This window comes from Ambystoma mexicanum, chromosome 4q, assembly GCF_040938575.1.
Source record: "Ambystoma mexicanum isolate Mex_15411 chromosome 4q, UKY_AmexF1_1, whole genome shotgun sequence".
NCBI lineage: Eukaryota > Metazoa > Chordata > Amphibia > Caudata > Ambystomatidae > Ambystoma > Ambystoma mexicanum.
The window spans coordinates 1,176,713,461-1,176,735,686 of record NC_090928.1 but is presented as its reverse complement, the minus strand read 5'-3'; the positions used below and the strand labels follow the sequence as shown (position 1 = coordinate 1,176,735,686).

At 47.9% G+C, this 22,226-nt stretch overlaps 1 protein-coding gene across 1 annotated transcript in view; it reads right to left on the bottom strand.

The window, feature by feature from the left end:
* Positions 1 to 22,226, bottom strand: part of KCNK5 (potassium two pore domain channel subfamily K member 5) — a 106,206-nt gene that overhangs the window by 7,475 nt on the left and 76,505 nt on the right. Inside the window, exons 2-4 of the mRNA XM_069608754.1 lie at positions 12,616 to 12,727; positions 6,354 to 6,520; positions 1,514 to 1,682 (exon numbers count right to left, since the gene is read on the bottom strand). Of these exons, the coding sequence (XP_069464855.1) occupies positions 1,514 to 1,682; positions 6,354 to 6,520; positions 12,616 to 12,727 (448 nt within the window). The remainder of the gene's footprint in view (positions 1 to 1,513; positions 1,683 to 6,353; positions 6,521 to 12,615; positions 12,728 to 22,226) is intronic.

Here is a 22,226-nt window from a genome sequence, read left to right as displayed (position 1 = left end):
CTCCCCATCTACGTCACAGATTTGTGAAAACTTTCAAAGCAACATGCAAGGCAGGATCGAAGAACCATAGGCGTTATATAGTAGAGCACGTGTAGTGTACAGTAGCAGTCCCAAAGAGATCTAGTTCACAAGGAGGACAAGCAGATTATGTGGATTCATGGAATAAGGTCACAGTGGAAAAGTAGTCAGGATCTGGAGACTTCCTCGCTACCAAAATGCTTTCCCCAAATATTCCTAGGAGGGATATATATATATATATATACACACACATATATATATATATATATATATATATATATATACACACACACACACACACACACACACACACACACACACACACACACACACACCTCCAGTCCTAGAATATTTGGGGAAGTGTCCGATAGCCTGGAGGGTGCATCATGAATACTTCTTTTTTTTTTTTTTTTAAAGTCACCAACCTGACGACTTTTTTCATGGCAACATTTATTACCTGGTGCCGATTATACACTATTGAAGAAACTGGTTCAAAAGTTGGTGCCACGAAGACCGCCCCAGACCACCTCATTCTTGAGGCACTAGGAAGAATCCCAAGAGCCAGTTATGCCTGTGCTCACGAAGGTGAATTTGTTGGGTGGCATCCTTGCTCAGGAGTTCTACCGCACCCTAAACTAAGCGTGGGTCACCCATATAGGTTTGATAGCTATATTCCTAAGTAGTTCTTTCAAAAGAAGAAATACACGGAGACAAGCCTCTTCTAGCTCCCAAGCTGGCGACTTACAATGCCCTCATTAAAACATGGACCAGCTGAGATCTAGGCTTGCCTCATTCTGCAAGTAATTGGGGATACATTATACAAGTAGGACTTATCTACAGGGCTGAAATGAAGAAGCACTAGTGAAAAGTGCAACGTGCCACTGTCAGGTGTGATACAAGAGTCGAACATGCAAGAGGATCACTATGTGTATATTTATTTAAATTGTTATAATGCGCCACTCATCCATAGGTCTCAGGGCGCAACATATAACAGGATACAGACAGACAACTGATTGCAGGAGGAGCAAACGGGTGGTACTGTTAAGCCAAGTTCAAGGGGCGAGTTATTTTTTTTTCTTAAAGTCCGGTAAGAATATTCTCTTATTTCCGGAGGAAGTGCTTTCCAGACCAGGGGGGCCTGAACATTGAAGGAGGTGCCACCAAGCCCTTTAAGCTTGAATTTGGGTTGATGAAGGCTAGCTTGATCAGCTGAGCGAAGCGAGTGGCAGGGTAGATAACCCAGGTGTATATGATGCATTATCGCTGTTAGAATTAAAGTGCGCTTGGCATTGAATATTGTGGACCCAACTACGGTTCTACTAATAGCAGATGCGATAGCCAAGACCCAGATATATGAGCTGAACGACCAATGACATCACTTTTACCGGATACAGACGTTCCAAGTTGAAGGCTGTCATTAGCTGCGTGAAGGGCAAAGGGCAGAATCTGCAGTAAAACCAGCATGCATATGGCACAACGTGCCGACTTAACCTACCAGCCACATAATCCCCAAAGCCGATGGTGGTGATGGTGATGAAGGAGAAGTAGAGGCCTTCAATGTAGTCCCAGCCCTCGGTGACCATGAAGATGAACGGAGGGATGACCAGGTGCACCAGCACGCCCCAGATGATAAAGATGGCGGTGCAGAAAAACTGGGCCTTTCTCTGCATGCATTAGAAAGAGGAGAAAAGCAGAAATATCAGACGTTTCTTTTTCCCCCACAACCACAATGATATCAGAGCTCTACCATCTGGCGCTGAAGCGCCTGAGCGAAACATTGCAACAAAAGCAGACACAATACTGCAACAGTTGGGGTGGAAGTAACAGCCACTCAAAGGAAAACGGAACACAGAAAAATGGAACACACCACGCTGGGCACCAAAGGAAAACTACTGGATGTCCATGTGAGGCGAGAAGAGCGTTTCCCACAGGAACTGCGGGTCAAGATTGCCGCTTCGCGAGAGAGAAACTCAAGGCTTCCTCACAAGACCACAATTGTCCAACATAACCACACCACCCCTGCAGGAGCATTAAAAAGAATAGTTTACAAATGTTTGCAAACTTCTCTCCAAATTGGCTGCTTCCCGGTATGGGGCACGTTCACTCGTTTGCTTTTCTCTACACTGACTTATCACCTTTCTTTTTAAACTATTTTTTCCTCCCATCTGTTTACCCTCTGTAAAATATTAACTTGTGTTCATAACATTTTCTCCTAATACATGCATAAAAACAAGCGTCTGCTGCCGCCTGTAAGGTCACCGCTTGGACTCCAATCGAAAGGGGCAAGCAGGCCATCACGCCAATCTAGATTTCCAAAACGGGAAAGGTACAGGTAGGGATATCGAGGACACGGTCTGCTCTAGAACTGGAGAGCAACACTTGTGAAATAGGACAGCTGCGGCGCACACAGTGGTAGTGGGGCGGAAAGGAGGACTACTGTAGTGCAGGTGCAATGTAATGGACTATACAAGACAGGAGGGACATTGATGTGCCCAACTGATCAAGGAATAGTTTTTATGAATTGGACACCGGCATGGTTCTGCACTTCAGAGCGGACACTGTGAAATGAAGGGTCTGCCAAAGGGAGTGGATTTCCTGTTTTTCTTCGACCAGGGCCATTTATTAATTCATTCAATGTTGGTCAGGCAGAGTGCCCTTGCTGCTTTCAATGTTCCGGAGATCACCGAGTGTACTGCGTGTGTAACTTTACTTGTGGAACTTCCTGCACCAGACACCACATGGCAAGCGCCCATCAGCAAAACACAGGGGGCAGGGGCGGGGTGTACTGCCCACCAGACACTTCCTAGGTTACACTGTGTGTGTGCTAGAGTCCCAAAGAAAAACAGTGGGAGACTGGCACTCATCCCTGGAACCGCATCCAGCAATGCTCAGTCTGGTTGGGAGAGTAGATTCCCCCGCCACCGCCCTTGGGAGGAGGAGAAGGAAAAAGAGGCAGGTCATCAGATGTCCTTCCCTACATCTCACGTTGTGATAGTTAGGGGCCGGGGGGACCGGGGGCCCATGCTTACGAGTATGTACCCGGCAACCAAGTCCCTCACTAATTTACCCACAGTAGGCAATCCAAGAATAAGTCTGCAATGTGTCTGGGGCACCATATGCTCAGCAGAAGAAGCGGAACAATGGTTTGTATTTAGAGCCCCCCCTTCTAGATTTCTCCACCCGGGTTGGGGTGTCATTTCTGGTGCAAAACCCTTTCCATGAAACATATGAAGAACTTCTTGTTCAAACCCAGGAGAGTAGATGAAGACACAGAATTACCTTAAGGAACCAGCCAGGCCTTCAAGACAGCTCTCAGCCATACTTGCAGCCTGCAAAGAATCCATGTGCTCAATGCACCGCCCACAATTCTACAGACAAAAATGTCGACGACCGTTACGGCGCAGCGATCGGATAGACCACTGTGGCCCGCATCCCCCTACACCACTGCCCACATCCACTTATCTTAATAGCGACACACACAAAGTGTGCCGCCGACTTCCCTTGATCCCCGCGGCGTCAGTTCCCACACACTTATGTGGGTCGGCGCTGGTGCCCCAGGGTCCCTTTTTTCTGTAAAGTTTCGTGTCCCCCTCGCTCTCCACTCAATAGAGACGGGTGACACCCCTGCAACCCTCGACCCCCCCACTGAACACCACTTCAACACCCTCTTCCCTTAGTCACAGTAATGGAAGTAAGCATTATTTTAATGCGCAAAGGCACCATTTATGTATCAGGCGACCTTATGTGATCGCAGTACTGGTACGATTCCCCTGGAGAGACTTCCAAATTGAGAGGAAAGCGTCCTCATCGCCAAATTCTAGTTCCTAAAAAGGAACTGTGCCAAGAACTCTGACCTGCACCCGCGCTGGAAAGATTCTGCACTTATGGTGCCTGCCATCAGCAGCCTGCTTTTCAGAACCATTTGCAAGAACCTCTTTACACATGTCCAGGTTTGCCCAGCATCAAATAAAGCCTTTCTTAGAACCAAAAAAGGCTTGCGGCTGGGGAGGGTTGAAATCAGCTGTTTTGTGCATGGTGCACCCACAAACTGTACCATATCCATCTTTGGACTGAAAGTGGTTTCTGGTGACAGGAGAAATGCTTAGTCATTTTTTTAAAACACCAAAACCATTCCCAAGTCCAAAGGAAATCGTTAATGTATAGTAGGGGGGGGCATAATTGTTCAAAGCTGAATTTATGTCAAGGAGAAAAAGGCTTTACTGTTTCAGAACAAATTTGAGACCAGCCATATTGTGAAAGGTTTTGTGGCAAATTCCCCCAGAACAGCTGTTCGTGATCACACCACCTACCTGCTGCCATAAAATAGAGTGATCACACCACCTACAGCCAGCAAAAATGCTTTGCCAGAACCCCTTTTCACTGACCAATCATGGTCGTTTGTATTGCTCATCCAATCCCGTCAGCGCTAAAACCCCATATTCTGGAAATAACAGCCAATCCAGGCAGTCCTATGCAGCAGGCCCTGGTGGACACGGTCCTGCTATCCAACCATTTGCCTCCCTGTTCACCCTTCCACCGTGATGCAGAGTAGGAATAGTCAATACAGAGGTCACCCTTCAGCACCACAACAACTGAGGACTAACGAATTAGATGCAACACCTCGAGTCAGTGGGCAAACACTGGTAATTGTACGGTGATGGAATATTTGTGCAAAAATACTGTTGCCAAATGTACTCCATTTTATGGCAGCAGGTAGACTTTAAACCGGTCTGACGTTCTAGTCTGTAGTGAGGGAGTGCTTAATATGCACGGACTGGTTACGTGGTAAGGCTTCCACGACCATGTATTTGCATTACTTGCTTAGGGCCTACACCCATCTTCCACATACATTAGATCTTAAAAAAACAGGTCAGGCACCTCGCCCTGGCACACTATTGGTGGGGGGAAAGGGGTTACCAACCCAAAGCTTTCCAGGAGACGCTGGCTCTCTGTCCACTGCTGTTGAACCCGGGACACATGCACCACCATTACCGAGGCCGTCTAGTAGGGGTTCGCTCATGTATCACCCAGAAGCAGGACTGGCAAAGTCACCATCAAGAGTGATCACAGCTGGTCCATCAGACCATGGATAAAGGCTCGCCATCCTGAAATGTCCCCTGTCCACTATACAACAGGGTAGTGTTAATCAACGGATGATCAAATAGCGCGATATGGGACTGTAGCGGGGATGGCCAGAATACACGAGTGACATTTAGAGAGATACATGTGCCCATTAACAAAAGATTGAAGATTAAGAGGGGATTGGAGGGGGGGACAAGAAAAGCGAGATGGTTTATGGCAAACAGCTATGCTTACAAAAGAGGCAGACTGGTCAAAAGGGCAGAGTACGAGGAAGCCAACCAACATGTGCTTCATGTTTCAGTACAGGGTGAGCTTCCCCAGTGCACATAAGAGTGACCTGCAGCACTGCCAAAAGCACATTCTAATATTGTGCCCAGCTCTGCTGTGCTTGCGACAGGGCTACAATGAACTGCTCTCCTGCAGGAACATGTGCAGGGACTGACAGAAACTGCCCAGAGGACATCCGCCCCAGATTAAGCATGCTCAAGTGGGTGCACACTCCCTAGAAAACTGAGGTCCAATGCAACAGCACAACACACCCACATCCAGGCAGGGTTGGACTGGGACAAGAAATAGGCCCAGTCACCCAAAAAAAGTGCCCCACCTCTCGCCTCACGATCCTTGACCTCTGATGACATCACCGGAAGTGATGCAATTTGACCCCACCCCAAAGTGACATCTGCGGAAGCAATGATACACAACCTTTCACGCCTCGACAAAACAGGAAGTGGCATCAAATAGCATTGTTCCTAAGTACACAGATGTCCTAAGTACACTAAATTACTGTGAATCCAAGCAGATGTCCAAGGCCAAATTATATGTTATTGTATAGCACTTACATTTAAGCTCTTTTTTTAATAGAACAAATATGCATACAATATCACCCAACGTGTATTGGTACTCATTTATCGAACTAAGAAGGATGAAAGGCTTTTTGAAAAAAACTTTAACAAAATTACATATTTTTTCACATTTTTTTCCCCAAACTGGCCCACGCATGGCCAGAAACCGGCCCCCACTCCCCATGGACCATTTCGGTTCGGCCAGGGGCCAAAATGCCACGAGGCCAATCAGTCCCTGCACTCAGGACCAATCGTCGAAACTGGGGCAGCAATTTCATACTAAGTCCGTTCTAATGGAATTATAGCTGAAGATGTTCAAGGCTATGTCTTGCATTCTTCTCTACATTGCACCAAGGCGTTTAACTCCCTTCTACCACCACTTGCAAGTCAACCTGTGGATGCCAAACTTACCAGGCCAACACCTCTTTTCCTCATAAATTGGCCAAGCCTCTTGGCCCGTCCGCCGAAGAACTTCCCCAGGGCGCTGATCCACGTCAAGCAGAGCGGCACCCCAAATAGACCAAAGAAGATACAGAAGAGACGCCCCGCCGAGGTCTTGGGGGCAATGTTGCCATAGCCTGAAAGAGAAAGTGTGCATCAGCCAAGCGTACTGAGTGCTGAATACCAATTGCAGACCAAGCTGGACTCAATGCCTCACACATCCCCAGTCAACCTCCTAGTACAGTATTCAAATAGAATTGTAATTATTTGTAAAGCACTTATACACAAGTGAAGTGCTTCAATGCACGAAAAATATAAGGGGATATAATAGTCATTCTTAGGACTTGAAGATTCCGAATGATCTAACAGCAATAACTAACATACTAGGCCACAGAATTTCTACTAGTACAAGTGTGTGACAGTGTGGGGTGGGGGATAAAAAGGGGGCGGGAGAGGAAACATACAAGACAAAAACAGTACATCATCAGTGCGCCTATGCATGCAGGCATAACCAGCTAGCGTGGGCAGATAGAGGAGATCAGGACAGAAACATGCTAAGCCTAGTACATTCAAGGTCATACAAGTGCGCAGACAGAAGAATGAGGGAGGGGACAAGTGCGCCCAGTCCAGCAGTGGCCAGAGTTAGTTGCAGAGTGGGAGCCACTCTCATGGAACGTATTCCAAGTGCAGAATGCAAGGCAGAGTGCAGAGGGTTAGAGGCAGGTGCAGGACTGGTGGGGGAGCCTGGGACCTGTGAGGCTCTGGAGGTGCACCAGGCGACCAGTCAGTTGACTGAGCAGATTGGAGAAAAGAACGAGGGAGGGAAGCAGGAGAGAAGGTTGGAAAGGGAGAGGAAGAGAAGGAGTATTGTAGATAGTAGGGGCCCAGCCCCAGAAAGCCTTGTGGACTATGCAGAGAGATTCGAACTTGATCCTTGCAGCCACGGGGAAACCAGCGGAGGGATTGCAGCACCAGAGAGATGCAGTCCCTGGGATTGAGGCCAAGGATAACTCTTGCAGTTCTGTTCTGGATAAACTGAAGAGTAGAGGTAGGGAGATTGAGAAAGACGGTTAGTGACAGTAGTCCAGCTTGGAGAGAACCAGGGCTCTGGAGACAGTGAGCCTCTGGGGGAAGTTGAGAAGAGGCAGAATACCTCTGAGGAGGTGCAGCTGGTAGTGGGACTTTCTGGACAAGTCCGAGATGTGAGAAGGAGAGTGTAGAGTCAAAGATGACCCCAAGATTATTTGCCTCTGGTGAGGGTGCAGGACTAAGGGCGGTTGGCCAGAGTGAAAGTGGGAAAACAGGAGGAAGGGTCCCAATGAGGATGATCTCTGTCTTACATTAACATTAGCTGCACAACAGGGCCGAATTGTGGACAGCTGAGGATTGGCGAGGAAGAGGCTGAGGGTAGCCTGACGGAGAACTGAGTGTCATCCAACTTTCAGTGTTATGTGGAGGCGAAGGCAGAGATTATGTGGGCCAAAGGGGCCATGTAGACATTGAAAAATCAGGCAGATAGATTAGATCCCTGGGAGACACCACAAGTAGAGAGTGATAATCAAGAGAAAGGAACAGTTCTTGGGAAGGATGGTCCGAGAGAAAGTAAGCTAGCCACGCCAGGACCTGATCAGTGATGCCCAGGGTCTCACGGAGATGGGAGATCAGGATGTTTTGGTTTACCATATCAAAAGCAGAGGAGAGGTCGAGAAGAATTGGGACAGAGGGAGAGCTAGAGTCAAGATTTGAGAGCAGGTTTTCACAGGTGTTCAGAAGAGCAGTTTCCGTGCCTCTTGATGCTCTAAAGCCAGACTGATGTCATGGAAACAACCAACAGATTCAGTCTTGAGGGTAAACTGAGAGATAGCCAACTTCTCCAGGAGTTTGCCCAGGAAAGGAGTGATGGACCTCAGCGATAGCCTCAATAGTAGGGTCGGCAGAGGTTTCTTTGAGCAGAGGGTGCACATGAGAGTGGGGAAGGAGAGGTGGCAGAGCTCTGCCAAGGCTGGAGCTAGTGAGTGAATGTTGTCCTTTAGGGTTTTGGAGGGGTAGATGCTTTCCTAGACCAGACTGGTCTAGAGACCTCCTCAGGTGTGACAGGGGAGACGGAGGTGAGTGGTGGGGTGGCTGAGGGTGGTGGGGGGCAGGAGATGATGGTCCACGAGTGGTTGCGGACGAGAGAGGAGAGGAGAGGGTGTCCTGTGTTTGTGGAAGTGTGCAGTCAGGGCAGAGCAAAGGAAAAGGCTGCAGTAGGGTTGGCCAGTTCCTAACAGACTTTGAAAGTGGTGCCGTGTTGTCAGAAGCCGCAGAAATGTGGGCTTGAATATGGGCTCTTTTCTTGGACCAGATGCAGAGTCTATAGTGTCTTTGCAGAAGACAGCAGTCTAGCTTGCCAGAGGGTACACCTGAAGATCCCCATGTCTGTTCTGCTGCCCTGCACTTGCAATTAAGGTCAGCCAGGTCTGAGTCGTACCAAGAGATGCACTTTTTGGCAGGCTCAGGTCGGACCCTCATGACAGAAGCAATGATGTCAAGGGTATTGAAGATGTACATGTGAAAGTTAGAGAGGGCTGTGTCAGGGTGGGAGTCAGCTGCAAGAAGAGGAGGGGTGTATGTGGAGGCAATGGCAGCTACAGACTTATTTCATGGGTTGGAGGACCTTGTTGGTCAGAGGCATTGCAGGGTGTGCCAGTGCAAACGAGAGGAAAGCTTCAAGTGAGAGGAGAGAAGAGTCATCAGTGCATGAAAGTGTGGTGAAGAGGAATAGAGCGGAACGTCTGTGCGGATAAGAGCATCCAAGGTGTGCCCAGCAATGTGCGCCGGTCCAGAAGGTAGAATGGAGAGCAAGTTGCATAGTTTGTGGAAAACAGTTGAAGAGTAAAGAGAGTCAAGATGGATGCGGAGATCCCCTAATAGGAGGACAAAAGGAGTGAAGATGTCAGGTCAGCCCATTCCTAGAGGAAGAGGGTGGGTTGGCCCGGTGGCCGATCGGTGGCCAGTGTAAGAGGAGACAAGAGAGCCGGCAGGCCAGGCATTCGAAAGAGGAATAAGCCCGAGTGGGGATGCTGGAATCAGGGATCCACTCTGGAAAGTTTAGGGCAACTCCACCTCCTGGTCTGTTGGGCCCGAGTTCCGAGAGAATCTTTTAGCCTTTGGGGAGGAGAGTGTCAAAACTTGTGGAGCTTTCCTTGAACCAGGTCTCAGTGAGTGCAAGAACATCAAGGTCCAGGTGTTCCAAGAGTTAGCAGAAGTCGGATGAGTGCTTGACTGTGGAAAGAGAACTAATCGTGGCACCGTGGAGCAGACTGCCATTTTTTAAAAGACTTATGGAGGGCAGGGTGCAAGGGACAGAGGGTACCCCCCCCCCGTAAGCAGCACAGCCTGAGAGATAAAGGTATGAGAAGGCAGAGTGGCCGAAAGACTGCAGGAAAGAGCTGGGACTATGGTAAATGACCAGGGAGCCAGTGGCGAGGAAGGTGGAAAGTTGAAAAGGGCAAGGGAGGAGCCCATCAAAAAGGATGTTGGGTTGAGGCCCTTGTACCAGGGCAGTGTTATTTCGATAGACATTTATGATGACCCTGCAGGTCAAAGAGAAGGCAAGAAGGACCTCCCAGCGGTTGCCACCATTGATGTGCGAGGAAGAGTAGGGAGAGAGCAGAGCTACCATGTGTAGAGTCCAAAGTTCCGGTGAAGGAATGACAAAGAGGATGTCTCAGAGTCTCTCCGGCAGATGCACAGACGTAGGCGTCAGCGATAGGAAGGCCTGGGCTGGAGCCAAGTGTGTCACATTGGTGGCTAGGGTGTGTAGTTTGTATGTATGGATTTACATCAAGCTATTGTCTACAGGCAAATTGGCAAGATTCCAATTTCAACTCCAGTTCCTTCTTTGGTCCAAAAGAATCATGCCATCCGGCTGGATTCCTTTGCAGTGACAGCTGTGCAGCAGCAGCGGTTCTCTATCATGGACCCAGATGCACTGCAAGCAGGCGGCTCCCTGGCCTCCGTGACATCAATAAATACAATGCTACACAGGGCAATCCACAAGAAAGTGTCCTGAGGTGGAGTTGGGTGAAATGGCAAGGGTGCTTTTCACGTTCCTCTGCAGGTGCTACCGGTCAGATCAGCTGGGCATTCACATGAAGAAAATACTACCAGACAGAATATAAGCAAATAAGCCATCTATATGTTAACACAATATTTAAAAAATGGACCTTCTCCTTTCAGAGGACAGACTCCGTGTGGGAAGACAGGATAGACAAATGAATTTAAAGTACCATGGGTTTTTAACAGGAATCTTTAGAGCTCGTTTGAGCATACTAGCAGCACATGCCCCCACCAGTTAAGGGGCAGCACAGGTGATCGCAAGGTCAAACCTTTACCCCCATAAGTGCACCATGAAGGGCCATTGAGAAGAGCAAGGGGATTTCAAACCTCAGCACTACCACTCGACAAAGGTCTGCTTTGGACGGCTTTCGGGGTTTGCCAAGGCCCCCAAATTGGTCACATGGAAGTCTTTAGCTCACTACTAGGGTTAGGATTTGGGATCAGGCTTCAAAGGCAAGACCACATCCAAAGTGTCCTTGGCCATGCCTTTTAGTTTACAATGACATGAGTGGAATTACACAGCAACTGAAAGTTTGTGATATGCAGCAGGGTGGCGGGCACTGCAGTGTGGAGCCATTTTTATTATGATCAAGAATTTGTTAACACAAGCTGGATCTGAAGTATTGTACACCCAGTCTACTGCTCCATCCCACTCTATGCAGGTGGGAGCAGTCCATGTGCACACGTTGCTAAACCCACTCCAGCCTTTGCTGCCAGCTGCACAACCACACGAAAAATAAGAACTTCATCTTGGGAGGGTGGGGGTGAGGAGTGGCTATGTTTTTGAAAAAGCAGACCCCCCCACCCCCCAAAATAAAATAAAAAATAATAATTGTACTAATACTGTTCCGTTTTCAAAAGAGTAACTTTACAAAGTAATCCCAAATGATCACTAATATATATATATGTCTTTTATTTAGTCATAAGAATGCAATGATTTCCTTGCTGAAGAAACCAGATCAAAAAAAGAAGAATGGCCATATACATTACTTTTTGATCGAAGATTATTATACCAAGATGTAGAGACTGGTACACTCCCATTGTACCCTTTCAAAAGTAGCCCTATGAAGAAGGGGGGGGTGAATAGCACAAATGTGGGTTCCAAACGGTTTTGGATGAAATACAACTGCATTTTGGGAACAGAAGAAGGGCCAAAGGTATATTTGTCAAATGTGTGCATTATAAAAGGAATGTCTGCTTGGATCACCCAGCATGTAATGCACACTGGCCTTGGTACTCACTTCATGTTTTGCAACACTCACCCCCAACAATAACATGATTGACAATGAACAATGAACCAACACAGCTTCAGATTTTGAAAGCAATGATAAGTCAGTCACTCCACTGAGATGGGGCCAAGGGCTTGCCAGAGAGGGTCCCTCTCTGCGCAGAACTGTACCCAGGTCTTCGAAGAACGGTGGCTTCACACTTGCTCAGTTCCCAAATGCACAGACACCCTTAGAGAATTATGTATGTGGCATACACACAAGCCATTAAAATGGCCACTGGATTTTGGTTGTGGAATTACACCTGCAATTTGAAACACTTCTGTGCAATTGCTGTGTTGTCTTTGGCATATTTTTTTGAGTAGCCCCTAGGCAAGTGGCTCTTTCCAAGTATCTCCAAAGGTAGCTGCAATCCTCACTCCAAAGACAATGTTCCTTTCTTCCACGTCCACACGTGCCATTGCATCTCGGGGAACGGAATCGGGTAATAATGGCCCCATACATAATGTCGCTGGGAAAAGCCATTGGTGACATTATGTATGGGGACGGGGTGCAGGGATGGACCTGTTCCCTTTATAAAAAGAAATCATTCGGGGATTGCGAGGGCGTGTTCAATATAATAATGTCTCCGCAAAAAACAGTGACTTGTCAGGAGACAAGTTTGCGGGGACATTACTACACGGAACCCGCAGTACTAGGCGATCATGCCTTTCACACCAAGAGCACCCTGTGCGGCCAGTAAAAAGGTGGCCACAAAAATTGCAAATAAATTAAACACTGCAGTTAGGAAGCCAAGGGGACACCCTTAGATCATGGATCGTGCACCCGGCAGGAAAAAAGTACAGACAGTGCAATAGCTCAGACCGGAGACCATTATCATTTGCCCTGGTCATTGAAAGACTTACCGATGGTTGAGATGACTGTCGCAGCGAAGATGACGGCATTGGGCCAGTTCCAGTTGTTGAAGGTGTAGTTCCCAGAAAGTGTGACTCCTTGACCAGCAGCATCCGAAACAACCTGTGGGTGGGAGACGAAGGGGGGAATAGTGTTTGAAGGATTCAAATATCAAAACGAAAACTACATTTTAAGGCGGCATCTGTCTTAAACCACATCCCAATCCCAGGACACCAGTTTAACCAATGCGAATGTCCTCCAACTACTCTGCCCATGTGGGAGGCTTAGCTCCATTATAAATCGCTTGGCATCTAAACCAAGCGCCCAGATAGTCCTGCATGCCCTCCATTCTGCTTGCCTTCTGTTCCCCGATCGCTGGACCTACCAGCCCTTCATTCAGAGGGGCTCCCGATCCTCCCAGGATCTAGTCGCCGAGTAGACCTCTGGATCTAGTCGCCGAGTAGACCTCTCAGCCTGCAGTTAAGCTGCTAACCAAAGAAGGCCAACTCTCTCTCACTTAACCACCTGCTTCAAGACACGGTCGGTCACCCCCTTTCCTTCTGCCAGAACGCTTCCCATTTATTTTGAACCATGCCCAGATAGATCAACTTAGCGCCGGCTTGAAAGTGCCTTGTGAAAGCTTAACACAGGCCAACAATACATGGAGCTGCTTTTGACCCCGAAAGAACTTGTCTCATGGAAAGGAACAAACATGAAATTACACCCGAATTGAAAATTTGGGATAGCCAGTAGGCATCTTAAACCAGATTTATGTGTTTGCATGTATGCGCTAAGTTATGCCATACAATTTCGTCTGATCAATGCCCAAAAATCGCTATAGAAAGACTTGCAGAAGGTCACCTGCAAAAGGCTGCCCCCCAACAAGGTTGCTTTCTCTTTTCCTCGGCTCCCATGCCATTTTCAGTGTGCAATCCCCCCCACCCCCCCTCACACAACAGTCCTGAATGGAGCACTGCCAAAACCGTTAGGCCTAGGGGCTAGAGCAGCGCAAAAAAACAATCTGTACACACGGCGAGCTTTGTGCACAAACAGCTGCGCTTTAAAAGACTTGCAGGCGACGCAAGTACAGAAACATGCTAATCCTCACAGGCATAAATGTCTTGCAATTTAAAGACTGTTAGGGAGTCATGGGGCCAATACATATTTTTTTTTTTTTTTTTTTTTTTTAAAAACACACCTACATTACTCGTTTAAAAGACTTTCTTGCACAATCACCATTAGACAGGTTTGAATTATTTGTTTAAATCGTGGGAATTCCAAACTTCACAACATTCTCTGCAACCGCCATGCTTGGGTTCCATGATGACCATGTGAATGTCGCTGGTCAGAGCAGACGTAACTCCAGCAGCGCATTGCCATCTAGCATGACGCTCCGCCGTGCTGACGTCTAGTAACACCTACACTAGATCCCTGTAGCGTGTTCCGGGGCAGGTGGACGCAGTTTACGCTACTCCCAATTCACTGAACTGTCTGGGGTGGTACTACGCAGGCGTAGACAATCGCATGACCTATTGAAAGCAGACTGCAAACATCACACGGCCGACTGTGCCGCTTCCAACTTCCGTTCCGCTGACGCTGCACAACCGTGCTCACTGCTCACGTTGGCCACAGCTGTAAATGGCCCTGCCCTCTGCCCTCTGCCCTAACCCGGTGAAATGTCAATGCTGCATCTCCACTTTCACTTCCTTACAGCTGAACAAATGCACTGCGTTGCATTCAGGGCCTTAAGTGGGGTAAGAAATCAGGGGGGCGGGGGGGAGGCGCTCATTTGGGGGCGTGGTTTGTGGGAGGGGCAGGGCCTGAAAACTAAACAAACCGTAAGTTGTATGCACGCAAATATATAACATGTATATACATAGTTGTGTGCAGTGGTCAAAGTGTAAGAAAAGAAGTAGTGGAACTATGTTCCCTGCTAGCCTACCCCGCTCCTCACCAACCCCTTTGCCCTGTCCCCTCCCACACACACAATACAACCCCCCAAACACCTTTGCCTGCTGTTTAAGGGAACGTTGAGTGCAGTGCACAAGTTCAAGTTTCAACTTCTTCCTACACTGTTATTTTAAAACGAAACCATTCCGGAACGGTTTCTTTTTAAAATGAAAGTATAGAGCTGTAAAACGTAATTAGAAAAGTAGGAGTGCCGCTCCCGACCGCTCCCGTTCACTTCGACCACTGTTTGTGTGCATACCTTACGGTTTGCCTAGTTTTCAGGCCATCTTTTTAAACATTTCGGGTTTATAAAAGATGGCTTTGAAAGTATACAATTCAAGCCATCTTTTATAAAGCTTTGACTACGGACAAAATTGTGCGTCGGCAAAGCTTTATAAAAGATGGCTTGAATTGTGTACTTTCAAAGGCACCTTTTATAAACCTCGAAAAATGTCGAGGAATCCCCAGGTTCGCCGAGGGTTAAAGACGCTTCGGCGACCTGGGGAAACAAGGCACAGTAACTGCTTCTGGTGACCTCTCGCGCAAGGGGTCACCAGAGGCAGTTACTATGACTGACGGAAGTGGCAGCCCACTTAAAGCACTGGTTGCATTCCAGCGACCCGAGCCCTCCGTCTTAAGCCTGATAGCCAGGATGTGTCAGGACAGGCAGGCCCCTTACTCCATGCCTTGAGCCCTGATATGATATATGATATGTCATTTATAACGTGCCTATACACAAGTGTTTCAAGGCGCGATGAGGCAGGGGGGAAACAAAGGAGAGACAGACAACGATCCTACTAGGCCAGGTGTCATTCAGATCGTGCAAGGGTAGAGGGGAAGGGAAAAGTGCAAGGGGAAAGGGAGAGGGGAAGTGCAGTACAGGGTTAGTAGAATAACGAGATAAATAATAAGGGCCAGCTGGTGGCAAGTGCAGACGAGTGCTGGGAAGGGGGGCTGTAGGGATACAGAGACAGTCCCACAGTGCAGGGGTTGCCAGGGAGGCAGTGCAGGGGAAAGTGGCTGGGCCAAGGACCGAGATCGGTGAGTGGCCCAGTCGCAGATGTGGTTAAGAGTTTCAATCTGGGCTTTCAGTAACATGGTTATGTGACGGGACCCTGCCCTGGCAGCACCACTCGCTGGAGCACAAGGATTTTTTAGCTCTCCCTCATGTGCAAGAGCTTCAGGCCAAGGGAAAAAAAAATAATCATAATAGTGGTGATGGCATCAGAGATGCCTGTGTGCTGGTATCACCAATATGACGAAAAGGTGAGGTCGCTGGAAAGGGAGGCTTTTTCTTAAAGCCTCAGGCTTTAGAAGGCCTCCGTATCCAGCGGTCTCACCTTTTCAGCTTTAATGGTGGTGCTGTCCCTCACCAGGCATTTTTTTAGCTATGAGATGCAGCAGGCTGCCTGGTTGGAGGCTGGGGGTGTGGTCTTAACTAAAAGGCTCCATGGATCTATCCTGTCCTTTTGTGCAGCTCTATGGCTGGTGGCAGTGATTAACATACTAATAGGGTCTTCCCTGCAGGGGTGCCCCATTCAGAAGGTGCGAGTATGTGGATTGACGGCACCAGAAAGTCTGGTCTCACCGCAGTTTCAAGGGAGATCTACCGCTTTAATCAGGACTCACAGAGAGCTCCCTTAACCAGAGAGACCCTTTGATCCACAACAGACAGGAAGATGGGTGGGACTTGGTATTACATGTTTTCACCCCTTTACCTTTTATGTTGCAAAGCACTCTGGTGATGGCCTTGCTCATACAGGAGATTGTTGGTGAGGGCCCAGGAATGGTTCATTAAGGTAGACTTAACCTACACCAATCACTGCGGCCCGTTTGACTTTAAAAAGAGGGCCGAGACCCTCTTTTGGTAAATCTGAAGACTTTGCAAGCAGTAAAAATAAGAACTCGGCATTGGACCCAGGCTGAAGATAGTCTGCTTTACATCTTCCGCTAGTGAAGGAAGGCCAGGACCTCAAAGGGAAGCAAGAGACCTCTCCTAAAGATCTCCCAAGGAACAGAGGGAGATACTGAATCCAAAAGACCCTCAATCAGCTTCAGAACTGGTACCCAGCTGTTAGGGAGAATTCTCAAGAATGTGTTAATTTCCCTTACCTTTTGAGACCCCCCAGCAACTTTGCTGGATTTCTAGGATTTGATTTATTTACCTGGGAAGAGTGTGAGCCTTTTTTCCCCACTCTTCCATGTATTTTGATGCAGGTTTTACTTTGAGTTCTTTGGATATGGAGTTTTAAAACAATTCCATAGGCATCATCTTTTTCTGTGTGTCACACAGCACCCTCAGTGCAGTGGCACAGGGTTGTCTTTCAGACTTCAAGGTTTAAACACCTTCTCTGGGACTGCCTACTGTCTCCCAGAGCATGTAGTTAAATGGAGTGCTGGAGGGGTTGCCTAGCATCCCCCCCCCCCCCCCCGAGTCAAAATACTCATGTAACAGTCAAATGCTATCCTTTCCTACTTGAAATGGCTGGTGGCAGTGGTTTAGATTAAATAACCAGGATTTTTCCCGGACCGCCAGCAGTAGCTAAAAATCGGGTCAGCCATGTTTTTCAATATGGCGCCCAAGACCCATCTGTAAAAACATGCGGTCGACTTTTTTTGGAAAGGTCCTTCTTGTGTTCAACTCTGCCCACCAACCCAGGTTTGGTCCCTTTGTTCGTTGGCCTTTGGCGGGCTTCAGTGCTGAAGCCCTCCTCTGGCGCCCAAGTGTTGGGATGGACAGGATGTGAGGGATGTACCCGAAACTCTCTGTGCTTAATCTCCTAGGAGACCTGAATGTACTCTGGCGCGACTGGCCGGCAAAGACAGCCACCCTGCTGTGGAGTGACAGCCAGGCTGGAATGAATGGGGGCGGTGGGACTGTTTAAAAGCAGTTCTCTGGGACTTGGAAAGCAGAGTCGACAACTGGAACGAAAGAACAAAGACAAGCTGAAGGAAGACAACTGCTGCAACTCCTGGATAACTGGTGAAGCTCTGCTGCAGGTCCGAATTGCCTGAAACTCGACAGAGAAGCCCTTCAAGGTTAATTTCTCCCCTTGGGTTTGGTGGGAACAACCAACTCGCAAACTGCCTGGACAACGTCCACTCCTGGACGAATTTTCTACAGAGTGCTGTGACTAAACCGGATAGCCAGTGGGAAGGATACCAGTTTGTGGTCTTTAAGGCACTATCCCCTTAAACCGATGTTTTGCCAAGCTTGTGGCCTCTTCCCTGGGCATTGCAGGAACCTCCCGACGTCCTCCTTGTCCTCACGACTGAAGCTCAGGAACAGCGAGATCTGCTCAAACTGCCAGGAACAACTACCTCAGCTACAGCTCTTCTTCATTTGTGTGGTCAGGAAACCCTTTCGGCCGCGATGAAAGTTTGTGAAACTTTCCCCATCTTTGAAGGCTTGTCCTGAACCGAGGCAAAGACTTAACCGTTTACTACCAGAACTGTGCTATCCTATACACAGACTCTGATTGACTTTGGCCCAGGCCTATGAATTGAATTGCTGGTTGTAGTTAACTGAAACCCTTTGCCCGGCCTATGAAAGTATTTCTGCTTCATTTCTTATAACCTTGTCTTTTTACCCCTGTTTAAAGTAACTGCAGTGCCATTTTGCTCCCACTTCAGGGGAGCTAAACTTGTTCAGTAACTTACTGGTTGTGTATTGTAGTATAATAGTGTGTGATATTGAGCTGCTCTTGCTAGTAGAATTCTTTCCAAATGACTAAATAAATGTATAGTCTTTTACCAAGAAACCTTGAGTAAGTGTTTGTTTGTATCACTGTAATTGCTAGCACTTTGTGTAACCTGTTGTGCTGCTCACTTTACTCTTGAGATAGACCTGGCTGCCACATTACTGTGTAGTACAGGCTTGTACCAAAGGTAAACATTGTACTGACACTTGTAGTCTTAATTGTGTGTAGAGTTCCTAAAGGGTACTGCACAAAATTCTGCCTAACACCAGCCTGCACAGAGCATGTCCTGCAGCAAGCTTCCTAGGTTTGAAGTGCCAGAGAGTCTCTGAATCAAACCAAGGACAAGGCAGCTGCCTGCAACACTCTCCTCGGCTTTGGGCCGTTTTCCTAAAAGGACGACACAAGCCCCGTGAAGAAGGTAGGAGGGGTGAATCGACAAGCATCAATCGACGTCTGCCTTAAAGAACAATTTTTAGCCAGTCGAGGCCCTTGGGCTGCAACTGACTGCACTGCCGATTGTTACGCCGCAGTTGCTAAAACCATCCAATGCCTTGATCAGTGCTCCATAACTGCCGACCAGCACTGAAACAATTTCTGACCCAGAGTCCGTCCAGCTTTGCTCGCCAAACTGCCTGATACTTGCAGCGGTCTCCCATCTTGAACTCTGTTGCAGACGCTACAAAGCAACCGGAAACCGATGCGTCCCTGTCCTCCAGCACTCAGAACTTTCACAGAACAAGGTACATTGTGGTTCTGTCCCCCTGGTCTTTCTTCAAAGGTTCCTTGTGACATTGTATGACCCATGGCTCCCTTTGTATTGAAACAAGTACCCTTGAACTATTGTGATCAATTACTATACAGACTACCCTCCTGTCAGTATCCAGAGTGCACCCCTTTCCCCTTCTTTGAAACGGTCTGTCCTCTGCATTCATTTACAGGGTGGGTTGTATTTTGTAGTGTGCTAGAACTGTCTGTTGTGATAATAATAAGGTAGATATTTGTATACAACCTTGATTGCACATTTCCCAGTGTAATTGTATTTTTGCTGTATTGCAACTAACCAATGATCCACGACCATGCGGACAGAATCCGTCCACGTTACCGAAATTGAACAAGGAGGTTCATAATTTGCTCGTGTTTTCAATCTGTTCAGATGCCTTCTGGTGTACTCGAGGTGTGGGCTGATTGATGGTTTAGAAACCGATATGCACTCCATGACCACTGGTGCCCCGGGAGGTGGTTCGTCACACTCAACTGTAGACCAGGGGAGTCCACTTTTGAATTTCCCAGTGCGTACCGGTGACCAGAACTTCGGGATGTTCTATTTGAAGTATAGGAATATTTAGTGCAGATTGCATTTCCCCGGGGGGGGGGATTTAAGAGGGCTGGAGGCACAGGCTGGGTACCACCCCCGTCCTCAGAGCCCCTGGTGTAGAGTGTTGAGGCGGGCAGACAACAGCAAGTATAAGGGTCAGGATCTATGCAATTTACCTGCAAAGTCTACTGGAGCAGGCCAGATTGCCTCATATCTGGAACATGTCACAATGGTTATGGAATTTCTAAGGTTTACACCAAGCCACAATGTATTTCTATATAATGGTGTGTATTATTTATAGGCTAAGGGCGTTGCCATGGGGGCAAAATTTCCACCGCCATTACCCAACCTATTTATGGCACAATTTGACGACCATCACGCTCTAAATTCTAACCAATTTGTTAACCATATTGTAACGTGGAAGCGATAGATTGACGATGTTATTGTTGTATGGAAGGGCACTAAAGACATCTTTCAGGAAGTCATTTGTGTTTTTTTTAACAATGCTTTTAGAAACGGGTTCACTGGGCACTGTGATCCTTGGCTGTTTTTGCTTAACTTATTCCAGACAAAATGGAATACCAATCGGTTGAAGACTTTGGGATACTGTATACATGGACAATTGTTGCTAATTAAATTGGCCAAGTGCGGAGTGTAGGGGGGTTCTCATCTAAGACACTCCAAGACTAAGCAGCACCCTAGCCTGTCGGGCAATAAGGAGCTCTGCAGAGCCTTCAGACACCCTGAACACCAGCCAAGAACTCACCGTGGTTGGAGAAGTTGCTGTCGTTCCATGCTCTGCATTTACAAGAAGACAGAAGAGCCTTCAAAGCATTTGCCTGGCATACAAATGTGTAGCATCCCTGGCCACGAGAGGCATGGGGTGAGCCTCTACTGTTGCAGACTACTACCTACAAGACAATCGCCCATTCGGGTGTGCCGCTATTAATGTATGAAACACATGCGACTATAGGGCAGGAAGCAGCATGGAAGAATTCTGATTGCATAAGAATTCATATATTAGGCCCCCAAACATAACTATAGTTGCTTAAAATTCTCCAACTGTGGATGGCATCTTGCTTCACGCTAGTAAGCCTATCCATCCGCAGTTCGTGGTCTCTAGGGCAGGGCTCTTCAACCAGCACCTCTCCAGATGTTTTGGACTACAACACCCCATGATCTCATTCCCATTGACTATGCTGGCTAGGCCTGATTCAGTTGCAGTCCAAAACATCAGGCGTCTCAAGCTTTCAGGCCCATGCTATAGGGGGGTGGGGTTCATTGAAACTTGTTTGTCAGTGCCCAAGCATGTAGATCAGGATCACTGAGGTTTCACCCCAAACTAGCCTGCCACACAAATGCTCGTTCCACCAACTACCTGGAATGTTTGGAGACCGAGCCACCAGAGGGGCGAGAAGCCCTTCCAAGTACAAGAGGAAATGAACCCCACTTGCAAAGTTGCCTTCGTTAAAGAAAAAAAAAAAAAAGAAAGAAAAAATTGTTTTTTTTTTAAAAAGGGGGCAAGAGTGTGCGGTATCACGCACAGGACTATCTTAAGTGCGAACATACCATATTATGCACGTCCAATTGGGACCCCTTCAATAGAAGAGCCGGGTCCCCTCTTCATGAGAGAATACTGCCTTTATGTGGGTTGAAGTCACAGCTCGAGCCCACCGAAGGCATCTGCTCGGATCATTCCAGGCTAATCCCCTTCGAGGGCCCGTGTTCCATGCAGCAGCTGCACGGCCTGTGGTGGGCAGCGGTCAAAGCTCTGACACAACACAACACAGAGGGCCAGGTGCCCTCATCATGGACTCATTACGAAAGTGAGGCTTGCTTTGATAGAAATGCATTCAGAGAATGGGGATATTCGGGGAGAAAAAGCCTGCCAGCTGGTGACTGGCGCAATTGACCATGAAATTCGATGGAGCATGAGGAGGGCGGGCAATACATGGATGGATGCAATACTGGTGAACCACAGAAACAGAAAATGAAAGTCTTAAACCCTCTATTAAGCTGTACAAAATGGAATAACGCAATTAGAGGTGCTGCTGGGGGTAGTGGGGGGGGGGATCTGAGGGGGCTATAGCCCCAGGTCTTTTGGTTGTAGCCCCGGATACAAGCTCAGGGGATACAACCAAAAAGGTGAGCTAGCCCCGGGTCCCGTCAATCGCAACATTAGCCTAGCTCCCCCCCACCCTCCCCCCCATACTTTCCATAGCTAGCAATACCTTATTTTAATGTAAATCCTTTTTTCTCTTTTTTGAAAGACGGATAATAAAGGGGCCGGTAAGGGGTCAAGTCAAACAGTTGCGAAAGCCTAAGAGCTACCTGGTAAACAGGATATTGGAAGGTAACATACGGCCCAGTTAAAGCAGACGGATATGCATGCCCCTAGCTTCCGAGGAGTAAAGTATTGTGAAGGCAAGCACTGCTAGCTTTAGTCTAAACCCGGCACGGCTTTGCTCGTGTTTGGGTGCAATTTGAGTCCTCTCCAGTCATGCTGTTTTTTAACCAGGCCTTGTTGGAAGAGTGCTCTTCGTGTGGATGTAGAATAAAGGATTACCTCGGACATCTATTCAGGGTTATTTTTGTAACTATTCCACTGCAATGTTACTCGGACTTTGGTATGCAGACCCAAATTTGAAAGCCTGGG